Here is a 24,268-nt window from a genome sequence, read left to right as displayed (position 1 = left end):
GTTTTTCATGGTTACGGCCTCCAGCTAATGAAAACCAAAAATTCTGATTCTTATTAAAAAAATGGGTGTAAGACCGATAAGAACTGGACTTTAAACGCAGTGTCAACACTTGGTCTGGGCTCCTTTTGCATGAATTACAGCATCAATGCAGCGTGACATGGAGGTGATCGGCCTGTGGTTCTGAAAAGATGTTCATGTTTATTAGCAGGACTAATAAAGGCTGTCCTGTTGCTTGAACACCATTTTCTTCTGGACTTCTTCCTTCCACTCAACTTTCCATTAATAAATTATTGGTATATTGGACTTTTCCCTATGGATCTTTATGCTGCAACACGCTCATAACAAAATGTTTAAGTTTTAAACTCCTTCTTTGCTGTTTTCACTGTCCATTATTTACATTTTCAAAAAGCTAAATTTGCGGGTTTCATTAGCTGTAAGCCATAATTACAAAAATGCTTGACATATATCTCTCTGTGTGTAATGAATCTACGTATGGACTTTACTTTTTGAGCTGACCTTCTAAAAATATACCATTGTTATTGATATTCTGATTTTCTTTTGCACCTGTAAACGCCAAAGATTTCAAAATCTATCAGAAGCGATCAGTTATTTCACAGAAGCAGATGGGAATTCACAGATCTTTAAAGATATTTTAGAGCAAAGAGTACACTGGCATTGAAGATGTTCCTTTCAAAACCTCTATGGCAGAAATCCATCACTTATATTAGACATACAAATGTCCCATTTTAGCATCATCATCATTATTACTATGACCTCTTATGTCCTGTTACAGTTAGTAAAGGTTTCTTTTCCAGATAACATAAAAAAACTGAAAGCTTATGCTTCTGAAAGTACATTGTTAGCTAAAAACACTATTTCCAAGGGAGGGGTGCAAAAAAAGCCACAAATGTGTCGACGGAGCTCTAGACTGAATGGTCACCAGTTCAATTTGAGCTCAATTGCAACAAACATTTAGTTCCTGTTTAACAATGTAAGCATATATTTTATTGATGTCTTCAATCTTTCTTTCATTCATAATCACCAGCACAGTAACCTGACAAAAAAAAACAAAACCCCACAAATGATCATGGGAGAAGCAAGCTGACTAATTTCAGACTAAACCGCCTTCATAGAAATGTTTATTTTCCAGAACCAGTAGCGTCTGTGACCCATGTATGGGAGAATGACTAAAAGCCTGTCTGAACAGCGTTACAAAACAGATGGCCCCTATCATTACCAGGGTGACTAACGGCTAAACCACAAACCATACATTCAATCCAGGTTTAGAGCAGGAGGGACTCCATAATGTCTCGCTTCTTACTCGTGTGGTTGCCATATTGACCCGCCACAACCCAATATATGATTGATTTATTTCACACGTAATGACACATGGCTAGACAACTGTACACATTATATCAAACTAACAAAAATAAAGTAATACAGAGTTGAAACGCAAGAAGCGTAAATGGCATTTAACATATGAAAGTTACACTGTAAAAATGTGGATCTTACAATTGTCATACAACCGGACATTATTTATTAATATACTGTACATTTTTCACTCACTCCAATCATCCTAATATGGATGCGTAATCCCTTTTCTTAAATGCTGCTGAAGATGTCTAATCATCATCATGGCAGCATTTTGCTGCATGGTCGTATCAAATTCCAGCCTAAAAGCAATCATCCGGCTGCTGATCGGATTCAAATACCACAATGTCAATACTTTATTTTTATCCATACAGGATTAATTTAAAATATTGGTGAAACAGCATTTTTACCATCATTCGGCACTGGCATTTAAGTGTCAGAATTTACCAGTTCAAATACCACATAGCTGGCTTTTACAAAATACATAATACACTCTCAAAACACAAAAAAGTTTGTAATGATTATTATTACTGAAACAACAGATGAAAATTTGTCAAACGGAGATCTGCGTTTGCCGTTCTACAACCTAAATGGTCACGAAAGCCAATTGAAAGATTCACAATGAGTGTTGCAATTGAGCCCTTATGTTTCTGAGAAGTAGCCAAATTTAAAACATAACAAACGTCCACCTGTCACCGCCCCTGATTATTCACAAAGAAGAAACAAACTATACCGGCTTATACATCCATCCCAAAATATGTCTGCATTGGAGTCTGCAATGATACATATTTAGATGAAAATATATTTATATTATTTGTGGATTTTTCACAGTAGTTTGTACTGCACTGTACCTTTATGTCCATCTATTATGCCTACATAATTTTCACCTTGAGGGAGTCTGTTGAGTCACTTGAGAGAGTGTGTCTCATGTATTTTTTTTTTGTGGAAGAAAAATGTCTCTTGTATTTTACTCTGAAACATCTCCATTCTGCAGTGTGGTAAGTGCTGTGCGTATCTTTCATCTCTGCTGGCCAACAACAATTGGGGAACTGAATTACTCTGACAGACTAGTTTGTCTCTTTTTTCCTACGAGAATACAGCTTGTAGAAACTGCAAAAAACATTTGCTTTGGCACAGATTTACATTGTAGCAATGGTCACTCCTTGATCTCCATGGCCATGGTCGCTTCTACAAACACAGTTGGGCCATTGTGGTAATCCTTGGCTCAGTACACCGTCACGGATAAGTCTATGTGTTTGTGTATTGCCGTGTCAGTCTATCCTCTCTCCTGGTGTAAAGTCAATGCGCTCTAGTGTCTTATCATTCCACACGTTAACCCGACATCAATTCCCTCTCTGTCTTTGAGTCCTGCCCGCTCTCCCTCTCTTCACTCGCTTTTGTTTTTAGATCTGGGTCTCTTGGACGTTTTCCTTGGAGCTCCCCTTGAAGAGCAGCGGCTCCATTTGGGGGTTCTGGTTTTGGCCCATGAAACCCTTGATCGATCCGTGTAAGCCCATAGTTGGCATGGGGAGAGACATCGGCAGCGGTGGGGACATGGAGCTGGTGTTGGTGCCGTTGCCTGATGCAGAGAGCAAATTTGATGTAGAGATTGGGACTGATGTGCAGGAGATAGGGTTGTCCTGGCCATGCTGGTTCTTGCTGTTGAGGATTCCACCTGGTCCCATCCCCTCGGTGATACTGAGACCCATCACATTGTTGTTGAAATGATGTGTCTTGTAGTAATGGTTTAGGGTATCCGTGCGACCAATGTTGGGAAGGTTGACTACTTCCGGGTGATGTATTCTCAAGGTTCCCTCCGTACCAGTCCCAGAATTTATCGTCGAACCGCCAGAGATGCCACTTCCAGCCCCAGCTCCAATTTCATCTTCGACGTTGACAATCTCAATTGCTCTGGCAGGGCCGTGGTGTTTGTGTAGTTGGTGTTGCTTACGGAGTTTGTAGAAGACCACCAGCATCACAGCTGCCATAAAAGTAATGGCGACGAAGCAACCAATGATGATCTTAGTTGTTTTCATTACATCATCCAGGCCTGGAATGTTAGTTACATCCATTAGAGACACAGTCACTGAATTTTCAGTAGTTCTGGGTGACAGTGGTGACAGAGTAGACAGAGATGGTGATATAGTGCTGCTAGATAGACCGTCTACCCCTCCATGACCAGGAGGCTTGGGGGAACCAACAAAGGTCTCATTCACATACTGTCTTGCTGAGTTCTCCTCCTTACTTGGCTCCACTGACTCAACTGTGACAGTGGTGAAATAGCTGTAGCTGTTACTAGGATCAGAAGCAGAGACGTTGAGCACAGCGGTTGCAGTGGTATTCCCAGCGGAGTTGGTTACCATGCAGGTATACTGCCCGGTGTCCTGCACGGTCACATTTGTGAAGTTCAGTGTTCCGTCATGAAGCACTGAGATCCTAACTCGGTATGATCCGTGTGTCATCAGCGTGCCGTTTGGGGTGAACCAGTTCACAGAGGTCATAGAGGTTCCGGTACGGCATTTCAGCTCTGCGGCCATTCCTTCGGTGACATTCAGATCAGTGGGCGGCTCCACAATCACTGGAGCATAGCAGACAAAGTGGGTCTGATCCAGTTCCCCAATGTACTTCCCTTTCAGGCCTGGCGGGGCATGGCAACGAGCACAACACGTGGTGTTGCTGGGAACTGTCTCTTTAAGCCACCAGCTGAGCCACAGGACGTCACAGTTGCAAACCCAAGGATTATGGTTGAGGTGTACCCTCTCCAACTGGTGCAAAGGGGTGAACAGATCATGGGGCAGAGAATGCAGAGAATTGTGGGAAAGGTTGAGCTCCTCCAAGTTCTTGAGGTCGTCAAAAGCATTGCGTTCAATGATAGTCACTCTGGAGTGCATCAGCCAAAGCTTTCGAAGTGACACCAGTCCCTGAAATGATCCAGGACGGACAATCCCCAGCTGATTCCCTGATAACTCCAACTCCTCAAGTCGTACAAGCGGGGTAAGGTTAGGGATGTCCTTCAAGCCGCACATGCCAAGATTCAAAAAACGCAGATTTACCAGACCTTCGAAGGCAGCCTCTGAGATGAAACCCAACTTCCTGAGTTCCCCCAGGTCCAGACGTCTTAATGAGGGAACGCGGTTAAAAGCAAAGGCTGGCAGTGTCTCAATGGGGTTGTTTCGTAGCCATAGTTCTCTTAGTTTGCTGAGGTACTCAAAAGCTTGAGTTGGTACCACTGTAAGACGGTTGTCAAAAAGCTCCAACGTGTTGAGGTTGGGGAGGCCATTGAAAGCTCCCACCTCAATCTGCCGGATGTGGTTCTTAGAGAGCTGGAGAATTTCTAGATGCCGCAGATGCTTGAATGTGTCAGACTTGATCACCTTGTGTAAACAAAGAAGACAAAAAGGGACACATGGTGGCAACATCAGCATTATTGAAATCAAAACCCGTCATTTGATTCTTTGACTTTTGAAGGTCAAACCATGTTTACCTGAATTGAGTTCTCTTGTAGATTGAGGTATCTTGTGTTTTCTGAAATGCTGTCTGGGATTTGATCCAAACTCTTCCTTGTACAGATGACCCGGCTCGCCTGGTTGGAGCAGGTGCAGGGGTTGGGGCATGGCGGTGCCGCCTCTGTCAGCTGGGGTCCATGGTGGTGAAACCACAACAGGAGCTGGACCAACCAGAGGAGGGGGGATGGGGTGCAGGGGCTGGTCACCATGACAAGACGCATGGCAACTGAGTCATGACCCACCCCTAGCTCTGGAATATTGATTAGTCACCTCCAAAAGGGTAAGTTAAGTGCTTCTTTCGACATTCATGGTTTTATCTGACTTTTTCTGTGTTGAAGACTCAAAAACTTGAAATGTTACAGTAACGATTGGTAAGTAAAGCTACCTACTTAACTTTGCTCATACTTTCTTGAGAATTAGACTTGATTTTTCGATATTTCACTGAAAGAAGTCCTGCACTTCTGCTCCCATAACATTCACCAACGTAGCTATCAAGTTAGGAGGGAGAGGTCCTTGAGAACGGCTGTCAGTGCGGAGACTGTTGCTTCTTACTGTGGGAAGAAAGAGAAACACAAAGAAAAGAGAGACAGTAAGTGCACAGAACATCAGTCTAGGTGCAACAATTTAAAAAGCCAGGCTTAAATCAAAACATTATTATTTTTGGTGCCACAAACTGGGCTACTGGTTTGGAGCCATTTTTTTCATATGTTGAATCATCAAAGTCATGGTTTGTATTTCAACAAATCAATGAAGCCATAAGAGAATTTCAGGAGTTTTATTGAGGCATTGATTAGGCAGAGCTGACATTTTGGTTTGGTTTGATTCCATTTTGATCCCATAAACCTCCTGTTGTTATGTTTTAATTTAATGTCTGAACAATTAAATAGTAGGTAAGGCCCTGTTGTCATGTTGAAATGTTACAACCAATTTGATTTGTTAGAATGGACATGCCCAAATCCGCTACTGTTTTGCAACTTTAACATGCATCCAACACTCCTGAATCAAACGTTGTGTTACCAGGACTAAATAACCTCCTGATGAGGGATTTCAGCCATTTAATTTTGGTTTGGACATCTAGAAGTTGCAGGATAGTAGCTCTCCAGGCCTGGACTTAAAAAAATTAGCACCAATGTTTAATAAAATAAAACTTGTATTTTTTTTAATTTCAAACACATGATCCTGGTTTTCAAAAAGAGGCAACGTGAAGGACAAAAAAAATAAAGAATATTATTAAGAAAGCATGGCCTTTAAACTCATAGAATTCATCCATAAAAATAGTACAGTATAAAAATAGTACAGTATGAAGGGGTAGCAGTAAATTCATAGGGGGGGTGTTCCCACCCGCAGCCCCCCTTTGTGGTGCCACTGCACACACTCATCAATCACTGGGCCTGAATATAGCAGTAGGAACAAGAAAGTACACAATGTCACAGCTTCATTAATTACGCAGGAGGGTAATAACTGATACCTGACAAGCTGCTTTAATGCATATGTTGAATATAATATGCTATGCCAAAGATTTTCAAACAAAAATTGTAAAACTATTAAAAAACATACTTTTTTTTCGTATTTAAAAAGGGAGGGTTTACAAATCTGCACTGTGTCATTGCAATTTGTGGTTAAAAGGGTGACGAAAACATTTTCAAACAGAAATGGATCAGCAGACTCTCTAAATTTAGAAATCCCTGGGCGTAATGATTCGATAGATAGAGTGCTTGTTGTTTACTCAAACACCTCATGCTTGACACTGTGACTTTAATGGTCACATGGCTGCAACGTCCGTGGAATAAAGTCAACAAGAAGGTGCTTGTATCCAAGAGCCGCTGGTTTTCATCATCCTTGTTGATGAAAACCAGGAATTAGAAGCCGCTCCTTCTAATTCCCTTAATAAACTGGGGTTCTTTCGTCAGCATCCATACATAGCCAGTTCTCAGCATCTGCTTTCCTGTGCAGCAGCGATGCATTCACTCCCAGGAACACGGTTGCTGTGGCAACCTGCTCACTCACCATCTTGTGTTTTTTTACTGTCCAGTCGCCCTATTCAACGTTACTGCGTTTAGCCGGGCTTGATGAGGCTTTGCAAAACAGACCAGCAGCACCTATTCGGTCCAAATCACCAGATATCTGCCTCAGTCCTGATCTGTTATCATGGACGACCGAAAAATGAGACTTCTGGTCAGACGGTGCCGATACAGACGAGAAGTGGCTCTAAATCTGATCAGTCCGAACCTTGGCCTTCAGTAAGAGCAGAGGAAGCAGATCTGGCATCTCTATGAGGTCTGAGGTTGAAGTCAAGATGAGTCATTATTGAAATTATAGTTCTCCGAAGTGATAAAGCAGCGTTTATAAAAGCTCATATAGAAAACTGTGATAAAAAATAGGCCTTTTCAGACTCTGAGCACATCCCACATCCTCTCTTTGACACACAGAAACGTTCACCCATCCATAACTAATAACATTTCAACGTCACGCTATTAAATTGTTTTGTTATTAAGGTGTTATTTACATATTTTTCCACCTACTCTCCTCTAGTAATAACATCTAACACGGCTGAATGAAGGTAAAATGGTAAAATATCTCTTTAAGATCAAGGGATCCAGGATGGTTGTTGTATTGTTACAGTGACTCATGAAAGCATCAAAACATTATTAATATTCAACCAGTTACAGATCACCAGCTTTCCCAGGGAATAAAATCTGTTTGCTAACAATGACAGGGCCAAACATTACAAAGGTTTACAGAAACTATTTATATTTATGTTTCCAGAAACTATTTATTTCTGGTGAGGCCTTTTAGTCGTCAGATTTTCGTGTAGAAAATCATTGTGAAGTTCCTTGCAAACGTCACACCTTCAACTGAAACCCTGGTCAGCCATGACAGCAATGTTTAGCCACATCCTCCAGGTCACATGTTTGGTGTATTTCAAAAATGGCGCTGCATTTTACATTTTACAGGCCTGGCATTTTGGATGTTTCCAGAAATAATGCAATGTTTCTAAGCAACTTTTTATGTGGACTGCTAAGATATAATTCGACCGATCACTCTACTGCACAGGACAAACAACCATGAACTTGTGCATTTCCTCTAAAGGAGATGAAAAGAGACCAATTAACATGACATGCATGTTTCTGGACTGTGGGAGGAAGCTGGAGTACCCAGAGAGAAGCTAAATATTCAGAGGTAGAACATTCAAACTCTGTCACAATGTAGCCCTTATCATGTGTAGTTTCCATGTCAACAGGGCACCAAGTTCGACTCTATCCCAGGGGCCTCCCATCTCCTAAATCCGGCCCTGTGGTCATTGGAGACACAGATATCGTAGCATTACTGACACTCAGTATATTAAATAAAAACTGTTCCAAAATCCCCAGTCAATGACAGTTTGTACCTGTTAGTTCTAAAATAATGCTAAGAAGAGAAAATGGTGATAAAATAAATAAATCCTTTTCTTCATAGAAAGCTGTTTACTTTTGTTATTTTTCTGTCTTTTGAACCAGAAGTTCCTTGGCAGAGGATGAAACTGTATGGACACCTGTTGACTTGACCTGCCATCCTGAAATTTTCCACTCCACCAGAGCAGCAGCAGCAGCACACGCTGATGTTCTTTAATATTTACATCACTCCTCAACTCAACTGAGAACCATTAAAACCCGGCCTTCATTCTCAACCCCTGCGATTTTCTTCCCACTTTCACTCAGATGAATTCCCCTGCGTGGACTGAGCTGTTTTAACATGTCAAGAGCAGATTGCAACCATGTAGATATTGATTCTTCGATCTGATCCGAAGGCGAGCGCTGGGTCGTGAAAAGACAAATTAGCTCCAAGCTGCTGACCAACTACTCCAGGCCCAATCACATCATCATAAGCATCTGGTTGCACTCACAGAGCTTCTCCTTCAGGTCTGCAAAGAGGCAAATCAGAAAGAGGACAAACACACAGAGGCTGGGAGCCGCCAGTCACATATCATGTATTTACAAATGATGGAGAAGAGCGCAAAGCTGCACAGGTGCAGCAGGGCCAACATCATCTACTGTAACTATGACAACGCTAGATTGATTCAGGACGTGGGAATCGAGGCAGGATGGGGCTCATTTCCACCAGCATCCACATTAAAAAAACCAACATTTTCTCTCTTTTGGCTGATGACAACATTTTCCCCTCTTTACACGTGAAGTGTGAAAGATAATCCCCCGAAAATAGTGATAAAAATGCATCAACTGGACCGCTTCCTCCTCCAGTCCTCATCCTAATCTGCAATCTCACCTCATCATATAGCCGCCAGCTTGATATCTCCTTACAATAGCACAGAATGGCCTTATTCATCTGCAGCTGCGCTCACTGCACGGCGCACCTTCTCGGGACGCAATTGAAATTCTGAATAGGCCTAATTCTGCACATGCTGCATTACAAAATGGCTTGCATCCATTCTCTCTTCGGGGTAATGACAACACGTCTGCACCCACGATACAAATATTCTGGATGTAATTTTTTTTACATTTTTTTTTAATAGAAAAACAGGCCTAGTGCGCGTGAGTGCGGGCTTACATAAGGGAGTGTATCATTTGATTACATTAGATGATCAAATCCTATTAATTATTTACCAAAAATGTTATGCATCTTTAACCTTTTCGGGTATTTTTCTCCCCCAGCTGATGACTGACTTCGGCATCTTTACAGACAGACAACATGACAACACAACACGCCGAACATTTCAGCCCCTTTTCTACCTGTACGTCCAAGAAAAGCTTAAAACAGTACATACCTTTAATGTTCGGCGTCTGCATGCGGCGTAATGTCTGCGTCCCCTCTCTCCCTTTCGTGCCCCCTCTGCGATCGTGCCTTTCCCCCCCCTCCACAACCTCGCTATCTGTCTCTCCTTGTCTCTCCCCTAAATTGATTCGCTTGTTTCCACGGCTGTGAGCTGGCTCTTGTTCTTGTAAGCTAGATCCGCAGCGCCAACGCAACGCAGGGGGGCTACAGTGCTGGCAGGTTAAAGATGAACACAATCCACACACACACGCACGGAACCGAGCAGGCGGGGTGGGGGTGGGTGAGGAGCGAGGGGTAAAAAACAGAGCGAGGGAGAGAGAGAGAGAAAGAAGAGATCAGATTACGGGCCGTTGGAGAAAATGATGTTATAATTGTCACATTTAGGGAACGAGGTCGGGGACGAGCGCATCGATGCGTCTTATCCTTGGAGAGGAGCGCAGCGAACGCGACGTCGCCCGCCGGGCAGAGCGCCTTGCGTCCAGCATAAACGGCTCTTTACGCACATTCCGTATGTTTCCGACTGAATCCCACTAAGGCGTAATTGGAGCGGGGGATATGTGGCTGCGTCCGTCTGATGCTGGGAGCATTAATCAAGGAGATTTTCACATGGAAAGGTTTTTATTTGACCGTGCAGGTTCCTGCTGCAACATCAGCTCCGTGCATGTAACGAGCTGTATGGTCATATTTATTAATATGACTCAGCAGCACTGAAATATCAGTGGTACACTGTGAGTCAGTGTGTTTTCTGCGGAGAAGATGAGATTTTAGATTTCAGTTTATTGTCTGCGGTAAACATTGTTCGGTTCTGGTTGGTTTTCTGTAAAAAAATAAAATAAAATAATAATAATATATATATATATATATATATATATATATATATATATATATATATATATATATATATATATATATATACATATATATATATATATATATATATATATATATATATATATATATATACATATATATATATATATATATATATATATATATATATATATATATATATATATATATATATACAGTATATATTTATATATATATATATATATGCACGTTTCTTTTTCAGACTTTTACCAGAAACTAAACGTGACCAAGCAACACATTGTTGTCCATAACTGTGAAATGGAAGAAACAACATATGGGTTTCATATTTTTGCATAAATACAAATCAGATTTACCCCCTTTACTCTGAGCCCCCTAAATAAAACCCAGACTGGTTGAAGATGATTTACTTTGGTTTAAATAAAGCTGTTTTGCATATAATGCAAAACTACTATCACCCTTAGCACCATCCCTATGGTGAGGCATGGTAGTGGCAGCATTATGCTGTGGGAAGCTTTTCAGAGTTGATAACGAGATGGACGGAGCTCAAATGACATGAAACCTGGAAACAAAAATAAAATGTTTTTTTCCCCAATTAAAAATCAGAGTAAAATGCTCCTTCCCCCCTTTACTCTGATAGCCCTAAATAAAACTCAGCACCCACAGAGTAAAGCTGAGCGCTTCCAGAGGTCGCTCATCACGTCTGCCATCAGACTTTTTAATAATCGCATGCAGTAAATCACATGTTGCCTTCATGTGAAATATATATATTCTCTATTTATTTGTAGATAAATACAGAATTTATATTTATCTATATTTATTTATAGATAAATATGGCAGAATATGGTACATGAAGGCCACGCATTTTAAAATTCATGCAATCATTTTTTTAAAATATGACAATTTTAAATACAGATTTTAAAAAAATGTTTTTACATACAGTATAAATTCTGTATTTAAAAAAGTCCAAATTTAATGTATTTTTTTCCTGAGTACTTTTTTTATAGCTATTTTTATATTCAGTGGGTTATATTTTGTTACTGTGCTTCTGTAACAAGTGAGATTAATAAAGGGCCTTTTTATTCTATTCTGTCCTAAAAATCCAGATGTGTCGTCAGATCCAGATTAGTAAAAAAGATTTTACTGGCATCTAATTTTATCTCCAAATACTTGCAGCTGTTCTGCTGAGGCCTCAGTGGTCATGAAGACCAAGGATCGCAGCAGACATGTCGTTCTCTCTCTGAGTCATCGCAGATATGGAGGAATAATATTCTGACACAAGAGGAGAACAAACACAGGAGAAGGGGCTCTGAATCAGATGAGAAAAAACTGAACTGTTTGACCAAAAGGCAGAAAATATGTATGGAAGTTTTAAAGGTGACCTTATTATGCTTTCTAGATCAGGTCAGGATAGATCTATGGGCGAAAGAAAAACATGCTTGTTACACGTTTTGCACAAAATCAAACTTTTGACATGTTTTAAGGCGTCCTGTCACTTTAAATCCAAACTCAACGTTTACATTCGCAAATGACTGTAAACCGATGTGGAGTAACACAACTATATGTCTTTGAAAAGCAGAGGTGGAGCCTCCTGCGCAACCAACTAGAAGGCAGCAAGTGGTTTCTAGACATTTAGTTAACAAAAAAAAAAGCACTTTGTCTTTTTCAGCAGCCATTGTACAGCGCATAAAGCAGGAAAACCAGCTGACCAAACATTCTGGAGCTCAGGTTTGGTTGCTGGGTAATTTGTCTGCTGATTTGTGAGGTTACTTTCCAGAAGTTTTTGAAATGGATCATTTTCCAGAATCCAAAATACATTAAGTTATTGCCAAACACTTGATAGGTGTGTGTTTTTTTTAACACTTGGGATGTTTTATATGAAGCAGTAGAAACCCAAAAATGTACAATATGTGAATTTTGCATAATATATCCTCTTCAAGTAAAATTTATCTGCACATTTCAGCAACAAGACAGTTCATACCATGAGGACATAAAACAGGAACCAGTTATTAAAACAATCCATAAAGATTACATTTAGTCAAACACAAAATCTTACCAAGTAGTTTCTGGTGCAAATACCTGGGTAACCTCAAAATAAGACAAAACTAATTTACAAGTTACTTTTCAGCAAAATATAAGAGCTTGTTTCAAGTAAATAATTCCTTAATAGCAGATTATTCTTACTTATAAACAGGTCATTGTTTACATGTTATAAGTGAAATAATCAGCCAGTTGAACTAGAAGATTTTCATCAATATTAAGGAATTATTGACTTGAAACAAACTCCTGTATCTTTCTGAAAAGCTGCTTATTAGTTTTGTTTTATTTCATGTGTACTGAGATATTTGCCCTTGAAACTGGAACAAAAATACTTGGTAATATTTTTGAGAAAGTTTGTTCCAGATTTGTGGAGCATAAAAACTGAATTCTGCTGAAAGTCCTAAACCCAACTGGGAATCTGAGGCAAGATGTGAACATGAGTATTTACAGACGCTGTCCTTTAAATCCGAACTAGCTGAACCAAAGCTGGTAGAAACAAACCACAGAGAACTTAAAGCTGTGGTTCTACAAACTTTTAATCTCAGGAGAGCTGAAAACTGACGCGCTAAAACTCTTTTTTATTTCAAACTTTAAAAACCGTTCATCATTTTCCTTCCACTCCAAAATGATGCTCTACTTTCTACTGCACTATCATGCAATCCCAATAAAACACACAGAAGATGTTCATAATGAATGCCCAGTGCTAGGGCGAGCATTTTGGTAACGGCCAGCCAGGATTAAATCTTGCTAACTAATGATGTCTTATTTCTGCAGACTTTGCATGTGTCCACTTCTACAGTAAACACAACGCTGTAAATAAACAAAGCCGCCGCTGCGTTTCCTTGTCGTCGGCATCCAAACGCAAAAAAGAAAAAAGTCGGTCGCCCTCATGAGCTTTGCACATGACTAAAATAAAAAAAACATCTGTTGCTAAAGTGCAAACAGGAAGCGTTCTGAGATACACTGTAAAACATTAGAAGCTGGTTTAACGTGAAAATGAAAGTCCACCTGCTGCCTTGAAAATGGAATTTAAGTCGACAAGAAAATAGTTTTGCTTTTACATCAGAAATTAAAGTTCATGAAGTTGATTTAACACCAATAGACAAGTTGTCTAAACATTGTTTTTTAAGTTCATTAATCGTGAATTGTGAGTTTTAACTTAATGCTGCAATTTCAACCAAATTAAATCACAATATGCAATAAAATCTGACCTGATTTCTCTATTATTTTAGTCAAAATATCAAGTTAAAATAACTTATTTTACTGTAGAATAATTCTTGTTTCAAATCACATGAACCAAATTTCTGATCTGATGATGAATTTTATGAAACATCTCAATGAATTCAGCTCAGAAACATTTAGTGTGATCAGGACATTATCCTCAAGCTTTGCAAACTGTCAGCTGCATTAAAATAAACATTTGCCTTAATAACACAAGAGTCAGATCAATGTAACGCTTCATCTCAGGAAACAAGAACACACCGCTAAGCATTCTGGGAAATAGTTCCCACTCTTTTTCTTCTTTCAGTTTTTTAAGTGTTAACCTAAAAACTTTGCTTATTCAACTCTTAATAAAAAGTTAACACAACTTACTGCTGTAAGTTTATCTTTCACAAACTCAAACATTTAGGTTCAAAATCTAAAACTCACTAAATTTATTTGACTTAAAGAGAAGAAGATATGTGAATCACATGTTTTACAGTGTGCCATCAGCGCACTGCTCCATGTTTTATTAGCCAACAGCGATGGTTTGTGCCGTAAAGAGGCGCCACTCCTGCGTCAGAGCGCGGCCTCCCTCCCTGCCATGTCTGACTCCACATGTGGACGGATCTGTCCGGGTTCAGGTCGTAGCTGGAAGGAGGAGAATCTTCCTTTTATAGCTTTTCATCCCAGTTTGTGAGTAAAAATAAATCTGTGCACATCTTTGCTCTGTCTCAGCACACTAAAGGTCAAAGGAGCGAAAAGGCCAGTGATGCTTCAGAAAGACCCTGAAGATATGAACTCCCTCTCCTCCTCCTCTGCACCCCCGCCCCTCTCTGTGAACGCCGTGGCGACCATTGTCCTCCATCCACTAGCTTTTGCTGAAAGCTGCACAGCAATGAGGTCTCTGTGCCTTTTTGCCTCTCTCTTCCTCTCCCCTCCCCCCTCTCACTCCTTTCCTCTCTCTATCTCTCCCCCTCTATTAAATTTCCAGTCACACAGTGGTGCAGAGGATATTCCTCCTTTCCCTCTTCTCCTACCCTCCTCCTCCTCCTTCTCCTCTTTCCTCGTTCTCTCTCTCAGTCATGGTAAAAAATCTTCACCTATATCCAGTTCTGATCCAAACTGCCTTTCAGCGTTTTTTCCTCCTTTCTGCCTCTCGTTTCGTCTGTCTGTACATCTTTTTGCCTTCCGCACCATTTAAAGAGATTCCATGCCAAACCCACTCTGCGCCTCGGCTCCCCTTCCTTCCCCTCTTTCCACTCTGTGTCCTCTCTGTGTCATTGCACATTGAATCTGATATCCCTCTTATGGATGTATGGCATGCTCGTGTGTGTGGGTGTGTGTGTGTGTGTGTGTGTGAGGAGTGGATAGGAGCAATGGAGAAGGGCATGCATTTGTGCACAGTAAATGAACAAACACTCGCTGCTGTATTGCTTGTGTCATCAGTACAGCGAGGGTCTTGGAGTAGAAATATAGGGAAGACGGCTAATCCCCCAATCCAGAGGATGAGTGCACTGCATCTCCAATACAAACCCAAACCCTATAAACTCTTAATGGTGTGTTAGGACGCCACAGGGGAGGAGAAGAGGAGGGTGATGTGGATTTGGCAGCAACATGCTAGCAACAAGACATATGTGGCATGCTGATAGCGCCAGAGAGGTGCAGCTCACACTGAGGAGAGGCTTTGGTTCCCGTCCATCAATCAGTGCGTTAGCTACACCCCCAATCCCAAACCGGGCGACGCACTTCAAAGACTGCATCTTGCAGGAGGCGCTCATTGGGGGGAGAGATTTAAGCTCTATTTAACGGCTCTGACCTCCTAATTGGGATTCTGAACTAAGTGATATTTTTTTTTGGGAGGCTATATTTAGCGTTTCCGTTGAAAACGTTGGGTTGACTTATGTCCAAGAGAATAAAAGAGATACAAGAGAGAGCTTCAACTTATTCACAGTGACATCCATTAGTGTGTGTGTGTGTGCGTGTGTGTGTGTGTGTGTGTGTGACAGAGAGAGTGGAGAGGAGAGAAAATAGAGTGAAAAATCCGAGTGTCACAGTATCTTAGCAACTGCCTCCATCTCCTTGGAGACGAGAGCTGACATCATTTCCTGTCTGCGAGCACTCGCTTTGAGTTTGTACACGGTGTGTTTGTGCACATGGCTGTATATGCCGGGCTGTGTGGGTGTTTGTACGTGAGCCAGGATTTCCAAGTAAACATTCAGACGTGTGTGCGGCCTTCTGCACGGAGACGGAGAGCCGAGAGCTTCCTGGAGTTAGGGTTAGGGATAGGGTTAGGGTCCTCTAAGCTTAAAAGAACAAACAAAAAAAAAAAAAACAGAAACTGTTGCGTGTAACTGTTGAAGCTGTGACGTGTTTTCCAGGAATCGCGGTCCAGCCTCGGGTTGGTTAGGAAAAAACTCTCTTTCTCATTTTTCTCACCGTTTCGACTCACATGTTCAGGAAAATCTAATATGAAGGAAGTTTTTCATAATCGGGCTTTGATAGGAAAGATTCTGGAAAGTTTGTCCGTTTCTGAGGATTTCTTGTTTGTGCTCAGGTCAGCCATTACAGGAGGCGGAGACAAAGCTTTGACTGCCATCTTGTGGACAGAATGGGTAATTGCAGCTCTGTTTTCTGGATTTCCCAGGGCTCAGCCAGTTTTCCACAAATCCAAAAAGTAAGACTTAATTAGTGAGATATTAGTGCTGTGATTTTTTTTTCTGTCCCAGCTGGGGAAAAACCTCCCCACAGCATGCCACTGCCACCACCGTGTTTCACAGTGGCGCTCATGTGTTCAGGCTGTGTTAGTTTTCTGGAAACAGCTTAACTGTTTCGCTCTGTAAAACCCATTTCATGAATAGGCGGAAAACATTTTTTATGTTATTTCTTTTATTTATTATTTGTTTCATTTTTTGAAGGAAAAAAAACACGACTTACTGCAGCATTTTTTAATGTTTCCTTCATAACAGATTCTACAAAGCGTCTTAATTTTTGGATAATTTCCTGCTTTGTGTTCATGTTTTCCCCTTCAGCTGTTAATTTTAACATGAACAAAGCCTTGCCTGCCATCTTGTGAGCAAAAAGGTGAACTGCAGCCACCCTGTAGTATTTTACAAACACTCCCAACTGTTTTTGCTTTGCAGATTTTTCCAAGCATTCAAAAAAGCAACATCAGTTTTACTATTTTTATTCACTTTTACTGGACTCTGTACTGCTTGTATTTCATGTGATAATCCATAAACTATAACATAATGTAAATAAATTCAGTACTGTACTTCATTTATGATATTTAGGACATTTTCTGAATTTATTAATGCTTCAAATAACTATAAGTCATATGAATCTCCATATTTTTTAAAGCTCTGGTGAAGATATAAAAAAAAACAACTTAAAAATAAAATTAACTTTAATTCCTGCAGAATTTCATGCTGAAATAACATGACAAGGACCTTTGGATACGTTTTTATCTTTCTTATCATCTGGCTTATTATGTAGTAAGAAAAAGTCCCGCAGCATTACAGACCCCACACCATACCTCAGCAGTGAATATTAGATGCTTTATCATATATTTCTTTGCTGTTGTTTTGAACTAAACCTATCTGGATTCCAACAATTTCTCAGTCAGTGTCGGCTGTTAAAATCCGTTTTATATCAAAATTCATGTTATTTTTTACATAGAAAATACATTTTAGTGTCATAAAGCCAACGCAGAAGGTTCCAGGTCCAGTAATTTAGCAAACATGTTTATTTTTTCATAATAAAAAGGAAGAAATGGTTCAGCGCTTCCCACACAAGACAAGCTAAAACTATTCACACCACAAACAGATTTAGATTTAAAATCACAAACTTTTATTTTTGATACAAAGAAATAACATCAGCTGAAGCTTCAAGAGTTTCTCATGAGGATTTATTCTTGATCTTTAGAAAGTTTGAAATCCCCAGCTGTAAGAAAAAAAAAACAGAAATAAAAATTTTAAACACCAAAGATCTGATGAACAAGTAGGACATTTATATCACGACCTTTAAAGCATCAGAAACTCAAATCGTCTTTTTTTCTACATTTAAACCCAAACAAACAAGAAAAAAAATGTGAAAATAAAATGTCAATTAAAAAAATGCAAAGAATTTAAAATATGTGTAACATGATCTGATAACCAGATACAGAAAAGCTTTGATTATCTGATCGGAAAAACAAATAAACGCCATTTATATCACAATCAGCAATACCCGTTTGCGCCTGCAGGGGCGCTATTCACATGGTAAATTAAAACGAGATCAGTCATTTCTATTCTGATTATTAGTATTTTTTGAAGGGCAGTTTTACTTCCAGAGACTTCATAACCTCTTACATTCTGTTGGTTTTTGTCTCTGTTTATTTATTTTTTTATTTATTTTTGTTTGTTGTGCTTTATTTTGGAAATTTAAAATAAAAAAGTTTTCATCTTGCATTATTATGCCATTATTAATACATTACTTGAATTTGGTCTCAAAACAACAATATTAGCAACAAATTATCTCTTGTTAGGTAGTAGAACACAATTTATTTTTCTTTCAAATCTGCAAACTGACTGCCTGTCTTTAATTAGGCAAAAATGCTAATTTCATCCCAAGACATATTGGATTACTTTATTCTTTTAATTATTGAGTGGGTAAAATAATAAAACAATAACATCTTTTATGTTTTTAACTCTAAAATATATATATACAGTATGTTCTTGGGATCTTGCTGCACATGACAGAAAGTTTGGACGCCCCGGTACTGGACTGTTAGTCATGTGAAACAACGGCTCTTTGAGATTACCTCTTTCCAGATTGCCTTCTTTGCCTTTGAGTTGCGCGGACATTTCAAAAGTCCCTTCTTCTCAAAAAACAAAAACTCCACCAGGAGCTTCACTGCCGTGTTGTCGCAGCTCCTTTTGTCTGGTAAGGTGTAGTTCGGGTCGTACGTGTGGTGCATCGCCACCAGAATCACATTCCGACTTCCTTTGCATGAAGACAAAGCAGTTAAAAGAGAACAAACCTGTTATAGTGACATCCTGGTGCGTATTTATTTACCTGGTACGGTGGACAACGCTGCCTGGATGTCCGTCTCAAAACGACTAACGATCGGACAGAAGACGATTGTGTAATCACTCAGATCGGGGCTGCGCTGCAGTTTTGCTCCTCTTTTCTTGAGTCTTTTTTCTATTGTGAGATGAGAGCCTAAGGTGTTTCCAGCAACATGTGAGTAAACCTTCACCATGTTTCCTGACAAAAGAAACGCAGTCATTTACGTTTATTCAACCAAAGCAAGGAAAACGTTTTCATTTAAATATTTCTAGAGACGCACTGATGTGAAAATATGGGCCAATATCAAAACCCGATATTGATATTGGTGTTTTGGTCGATAACCGATATTTACCGATAGTATTTATAATTCTCTACTGTTTTGATACCTTTGAAGGAAATAAAACACAAAACACTTCTTCGTATTGGATCACATTTGCAACTTTAGACTCAAAACCAAATTTTTTTTATAGCATTTTCTACATTTTGAAAATCAATGTTTTATTTTTATTTTTTCAAAGTTTTGTATTTATTATTTTTACTTTGAATGAAACCAGATTTTATTTTACTGAGAATTTAGGATTGAATATGGAAATAGTCTAAACGTGAAAATGAAAGTCCCTGAAAATCCAATTTAATTCAACAAGAAAATTATTTTGGTTTTACTCAGAAATTAAAGTTCATAAAGTTGATTTAACAACAAGAGACAAGTTGTCTAAACATTGTTTTTTTAAGTTCATTAATCGTAAATTGTGAGTTTTAACTTAATGATGCAATTTAAACCAAATAATTATTTCACAAAATGCAAGAAAAAAAACTGCCCTCACCCAGTTAAAGAGACACATTTCTCTATTATTTTACTCACAATGTCAAGTTAAATTAATGACTTACTTTATTTTATTATAATTTAACTTCTAGTTTCAAATCACATGAACCAAATTTCTGATCTGATGATGAATTTTATGAAACATCTCAATGAATTCAGCTCAGAAACATTTAGTGTGATCAGGACATTATCCTCAAGCTTTGCAAACTGTCAGCTGCATTAAAATGAACATTTGCCTTAATAACACAAGAGTCAGATCAATGTAACTTCATCTCAGGAAACACAAACACGCCGCTAAGCATTCTGGGAAATAGTTCCCACTCTTTTTCCCTCTTTCAGTTTTTTAAGTACTAACCTAAAAACTCTACTTAATTCAACTCAATCAGGACACTTAAAATAGTTTTTATTAAATAGGCGTTCTTTGTCCATTACACCTATTTGAAAATTTTAACTCAAGGAAGGAAGAAAGAGGAAGAACTCAAAGAAGAAATGAAACAAGAAGCGATACAAGGACAGAAAGTAAGAAGCACAAAAAGCAGAAAGAAAGAAGGAAAAAATGAGAAGATCGAAAAACACAAGCAAGGACAAAATAAGAGAAGAAATACAGTGAAAGTGGAAGAAATGAAGGAAGATTAAATGGGGATGTTCATTTATCATGTCGCTTATCATAATAAATTTCTTTTGATAAATACTTTTTCTATTTGTCATTGTCACGGTAAATGGAAATTAATAGTTAAAATTCCCCCAAATTATCAGGATTATTTTTGCTGTTTCTCATGTTTGTTAAACGAGACTATCGATAAATACCATTAAGTTTGAAAATATGATTAAATAATGTGTGGAGCTTATATAGTATGTTTAAACCAGCAGAATTGATGTGTGTGTCATGCAATTATGTAACTAATAAAAGCATTTTAGTCTAAATTAATTACATTTCCACTCTAAAAACGCTTACTAAGATTTATCAAATGAGATGATTTCGCCAGTTTTATTGTTTCAATTTCACCAGTGCACATAAAATGCTGCAGTAGCTAATTTAGAGCTAACTTTGTGTAAAGGTGCGGAATGTCAGCCAACATGAGTAACTGGTTCAATAAAGAAACTTCGTGTTTAAATAATTAGGGCATCGATTATCCGCTGTGGGTTTGTGTTTCACTACCGGACAAAAACAATCATAAACGCGTCATATTGTGTTAATTATGCCCAAAAAGCAGATAAGAAAGCCGCTGACGTCACACAAGGTTCGTCACAAAAGAAATCAAACTAATTTTCCTGTCGTTTAATTAAAACGCGTTCTCCAAATCCTGAAGCTTAGCGGAGCAGATTTTCATCTCTGAAGAAGGAATATTATTCTGTAGTTCCGCTGTGAAAAGGTGAACTTACCGTTGAATTATCAGATTGTCCTTTCTGTCTCTGACTGAAAACTTTCATTTTCACTTAGAAGGAAAAACAATGAGGTGAAGTCACTGAAGTACCACCGGCTGTCCAGCAGGTGGCGCTGCTCTGTCGGTAATTCGAGGTAAAATCAACTCAAAACAGATTTTTGTAATTTTTTTTCTCCAGATAACACAAATAAACATTTACCTGTACACCTGTTTCACCTTTATTGTGTATATTTAAAATATCTTTCTGAATATCAGATGAAAAATTGTGTCTGGGCCATTGTTTTGAATCTATACTTGCTTTTTATTTAAGTTTTAAAGTGAATTTTCCTTCAGAACATGGAAGCTGATGCTTGTTTTTGTCTCCCAGCTTACAGCTGTGCTGGGTTTGAACTGAATCTTCAGCGATTCCTCATCCAGCCGACGTAAAGCTGTGTTGATCATCTGTTTCTGCCCGGAGTGTCTGATCAGGGCAGGACAGGGAGACTTCCCCTCCACAGGCCTCTCTGCCGTTGATAAATGAGCTGCGTGTCTGATGGAGTGGTCAGTGGGTACATAACCTACATTTAGAGTAGAGGGAGTGAAAAATGTGCTGGCTGCTCAAATGGAGACGGTTGTTTCATCTTTATTGTCTTTGTAGTTCAGATTCCTACCCGTTTTGTTAGTTCAGCCTCAGTTTGTTAAATTTGAATGCTTCCTGTTTATCGTGGAGTTTTTTGGCTGACGGTGCTGAACTGAGAGTTGCACCGCGCCTCGGTTATGGTTTATGGAGGTCGGAAAGGTGAAGCTGCTGTGTAATAAGCTACAATAAGACTTATGCTCAGGGAATGAGACAAAGGGTAAACTGATTTTATTATTTTTGACGGCGACACCGAAAATCCAAGCTGTGGTCTCAGAAGAGAGTTGCGATTATAACATTTAATCACAGCGCCCTATCGCTGAGCTTCGCAGGCTTCTCGCCTCGAGGTTTGATTTACCCGCCCTCATCCTGAGGAAAAATCTCATTCAGTAGACGGATTGCCGAGCAGCTCCCTCTGACTCGCCTCTATAAATCATTCTTTAATCAGAGGCCTGTGAGATTGGGCGCAGACACCCGCAGGAGCTCCATGGCGACGTCTCAACTCCTCCCCGTGTGTCTTTGCAGTCTGGGGAGTTTTTACCCTCCACTGTTTTCCACCTTGGGCCTTGTCAGCATTTGTACCAGTCATCAGAAAAAACGAAGAGAGATGACCGCCCACTGGTCCTCAAACACTTCCTCCGCTGGAGGGAAAGTTGTGCCAGACGAGATCAGTTCAGACCCAAATGAGGGAAACTCTGCTGGAGTTCAGGAGTTCAGGTCGACCTAAAGGTCTTATGTTGCCTGTGAGGAATGATGGGCTGATCCATTTTGCTTTACCATAACTTCATCACACTACATTGTAAAGAGAAGTTAATGCGTCATCATCTTTGGAGCTGTTAATGGTTTATTAAATTAAAATTCATCGACTTACCTCTGCTTAGACCTTCTTTCAGTGTTGTAATTTGGCCTCCATCCATCTGAGGGCGCTGCTGGTTATCCTTAAGAATAGCCAGTTAATACATAAACAAAGATGGCGGTGCCATGCCAGAAGGAGAAACAGTCCAAACAGAGTCCGATGGGATTCAGAATTCATTTTACGCAGTTCTGTTTCGAGAAATAAACACTCAACAAACTCCTTAACCCCGTCATGCATAAATTATGATCCTTTATGTCAGGATTTTTTTCCAGTGTTTTTGATTTTCTTAAGACATAAAAAAGATGGGAAAAAATTATAAAACAAAAAAAAGTTCTAGGTTTGTTTTAGCTACAATTTCTGATCAACATCTGGACAAAATTATTCCAGAATCTTTTTGATTTTCCTCATAATCACATGTTTATATTTACAATTATGACATGAAGTGAAAAGTGAAACAATTATCACATATTTTCTGGCACGTACAGAATTTTTTGCTCATGGAAAAAGAAATCTTCCAAAAGCGACGGTTTTAATTTTGATGAGATGTTTGACAGATTTGCTATTTAAAAATAGTCTAATTAGCAAGAATGAGGATCGGGTGTTTCTGGCCTGGTTTGCTGCAAAAAGTAATTAACTGGAGTTAAATAATAATAATAAAAAGCTCATAAACACAAAAACGCAGAATTAATTCTCACCACATGAGTTTGTTTTGAAGCTTTGCCACAACAGCCTGAGGAAAATGAAAAGATATAATACTCAACTCATGAAAAGTAGATTTATTTCAGTAATTTAGTTTTAAAAAGTGAATCTCAGATTATTTTCAAGTGTTTATTTTAGTAGATTATTGCAGGAAGCAGGTAAACCCCCAAAATATCTTCAAATTAAAAAGTAAATACTACATAAAATATATAAATTAAGGTTTTTTTTTAACACAGCAATGTAAAGAAGCAGGTCATTTATAGAGCTGTATTCAATAATATCAATGAAAAGCTTAGTGGAAGGAAAAAGTGTGGTACATAAAATGTCATCAAGAACCTTCACTGAAAAAAAAACAGAACTGAACTCCAACTTTTAAAAATGAGTTAATTTGTTGCATCTCATCAACTTAAGTTTGTCAAACATTTTATTTATGTTTGTTTAACATCGCACATTAAATAAACTTTATTTGATTACTTGTAGCAAATTAAATAATTTTTGAAAGGTGGATCAACAGAATGAGATTCATTTTTTAAATTAAATTATTGAAATAAGTTCACTTTTAGATCATTTAGCATGACGTGAAAAACGTGAAATATTTGTGTGGATCAGCAGGGTTGTTACACTGAAATTTTTTTTTTCCTTCCATCAACTTAAAAAATTACTGTAATTTGTTAATGCTAATTATTTATTATTATTTTTTGGTCAAGCTATAATTCTGATTTAAATAATTCTGAGACCACAATGGGCAAAACTAATAACATTGGATGTAGTAATTTTCTAAGTGGGTTCAAATGAATATTTTTCCAGTGTACATCTATATGAGTGGAAATGTTAATTACTGTTGGTTATTTTTGCATTTCAACTGTTATTTATTTTGCTGTTGCAGTAAAATTTTAGATATTTAGTCACTTCCGTTTTCAAAATGTTCATATATTCATTCAAAGGGGACAAACAGCGCTGCGCTTGATTGCACAAAGTTTCCAACAACTAGTAACCTGGTGAACGCAGATAACCGGAAGGGGGTCGTTTATTTCTTTTTAAAAGCAAAAGTGCTCTGACGTCACCGTGTTGGAATATTTTTGCGCCACTCAGCTGGTTTGGAGCTCCCAGTCCGCGCATGTTTCC

The 24,268-nt window shown here is 38.9% G+C and overlaps 1 protein-coding gene across 1 annotated transcript; it reads right to left on the bottom strand.

Moving 5' to 3' along the window:
• Positions 1-626: 626 nt before the first annotated feature.
• LOC102234832 (leucine-rich repeat-containing protein 4B-like) lies at positions 627-10,150 on the bottom strand. The gene is made up of 3 exons (XM_005814889.2): positions 9,640-10,150; positions 4,856-5,428; positions 627-4,745 (listed from the first exon to the last, which is right to left on the bottom strand). The coding sequence occupies exons 2-3, from the start codon at positions 5,096-5,098 to the stop codon at positions 2,775-2,777; spliced, it is 2,214 nt and encodes a 737-aa protein (XP_005814946.1). The 5' UTR covers positions 5,099-5,428; positions 9,640-10,150; the 3' UTR covers positions 627-2,774.
• Positions 10,151-24,268: the final 14,118 nt, after the last annotated feature.

The sequence above is a fragment of the Xiphophorus maculatus genome, chromosome 10 (assembly GCF_002775205.1).
Source record: "Xiphophorus maculatus strain JP 163 A chromosome 10, X_maculatus-5.0-male, whole genome shotgun sequence".
Lineage (NCBI taxonomy): Eukaryota > Metazoa > Chordata > Actinopteri > Cyprinodontiformes > Poeciliidae > Xiphophorus > Xiphophorus maculatus.
Note: the sequence above shows the minus strand (reverse complement) of the source record. Positions and strands in the feature narration are given on the sequence as shown.

Bases quoted from the DNA above. Each gene is read 5' to 3' on its own strand.
- LOC102234832 (XM_005814889.2), bottom strand. From the start codon at position 5,098: ATGCGTCTTGTCATGGTGACCAGCCCCTGCACCCCATCCCCCCTCCTC. The intron at 4,746-4,855 runs GTAAACATGGTT...TGTTTACACAAG, and splicing joins TACAAGAGAACTCAATTCAG to GTGATCAAGTCTGACACATT.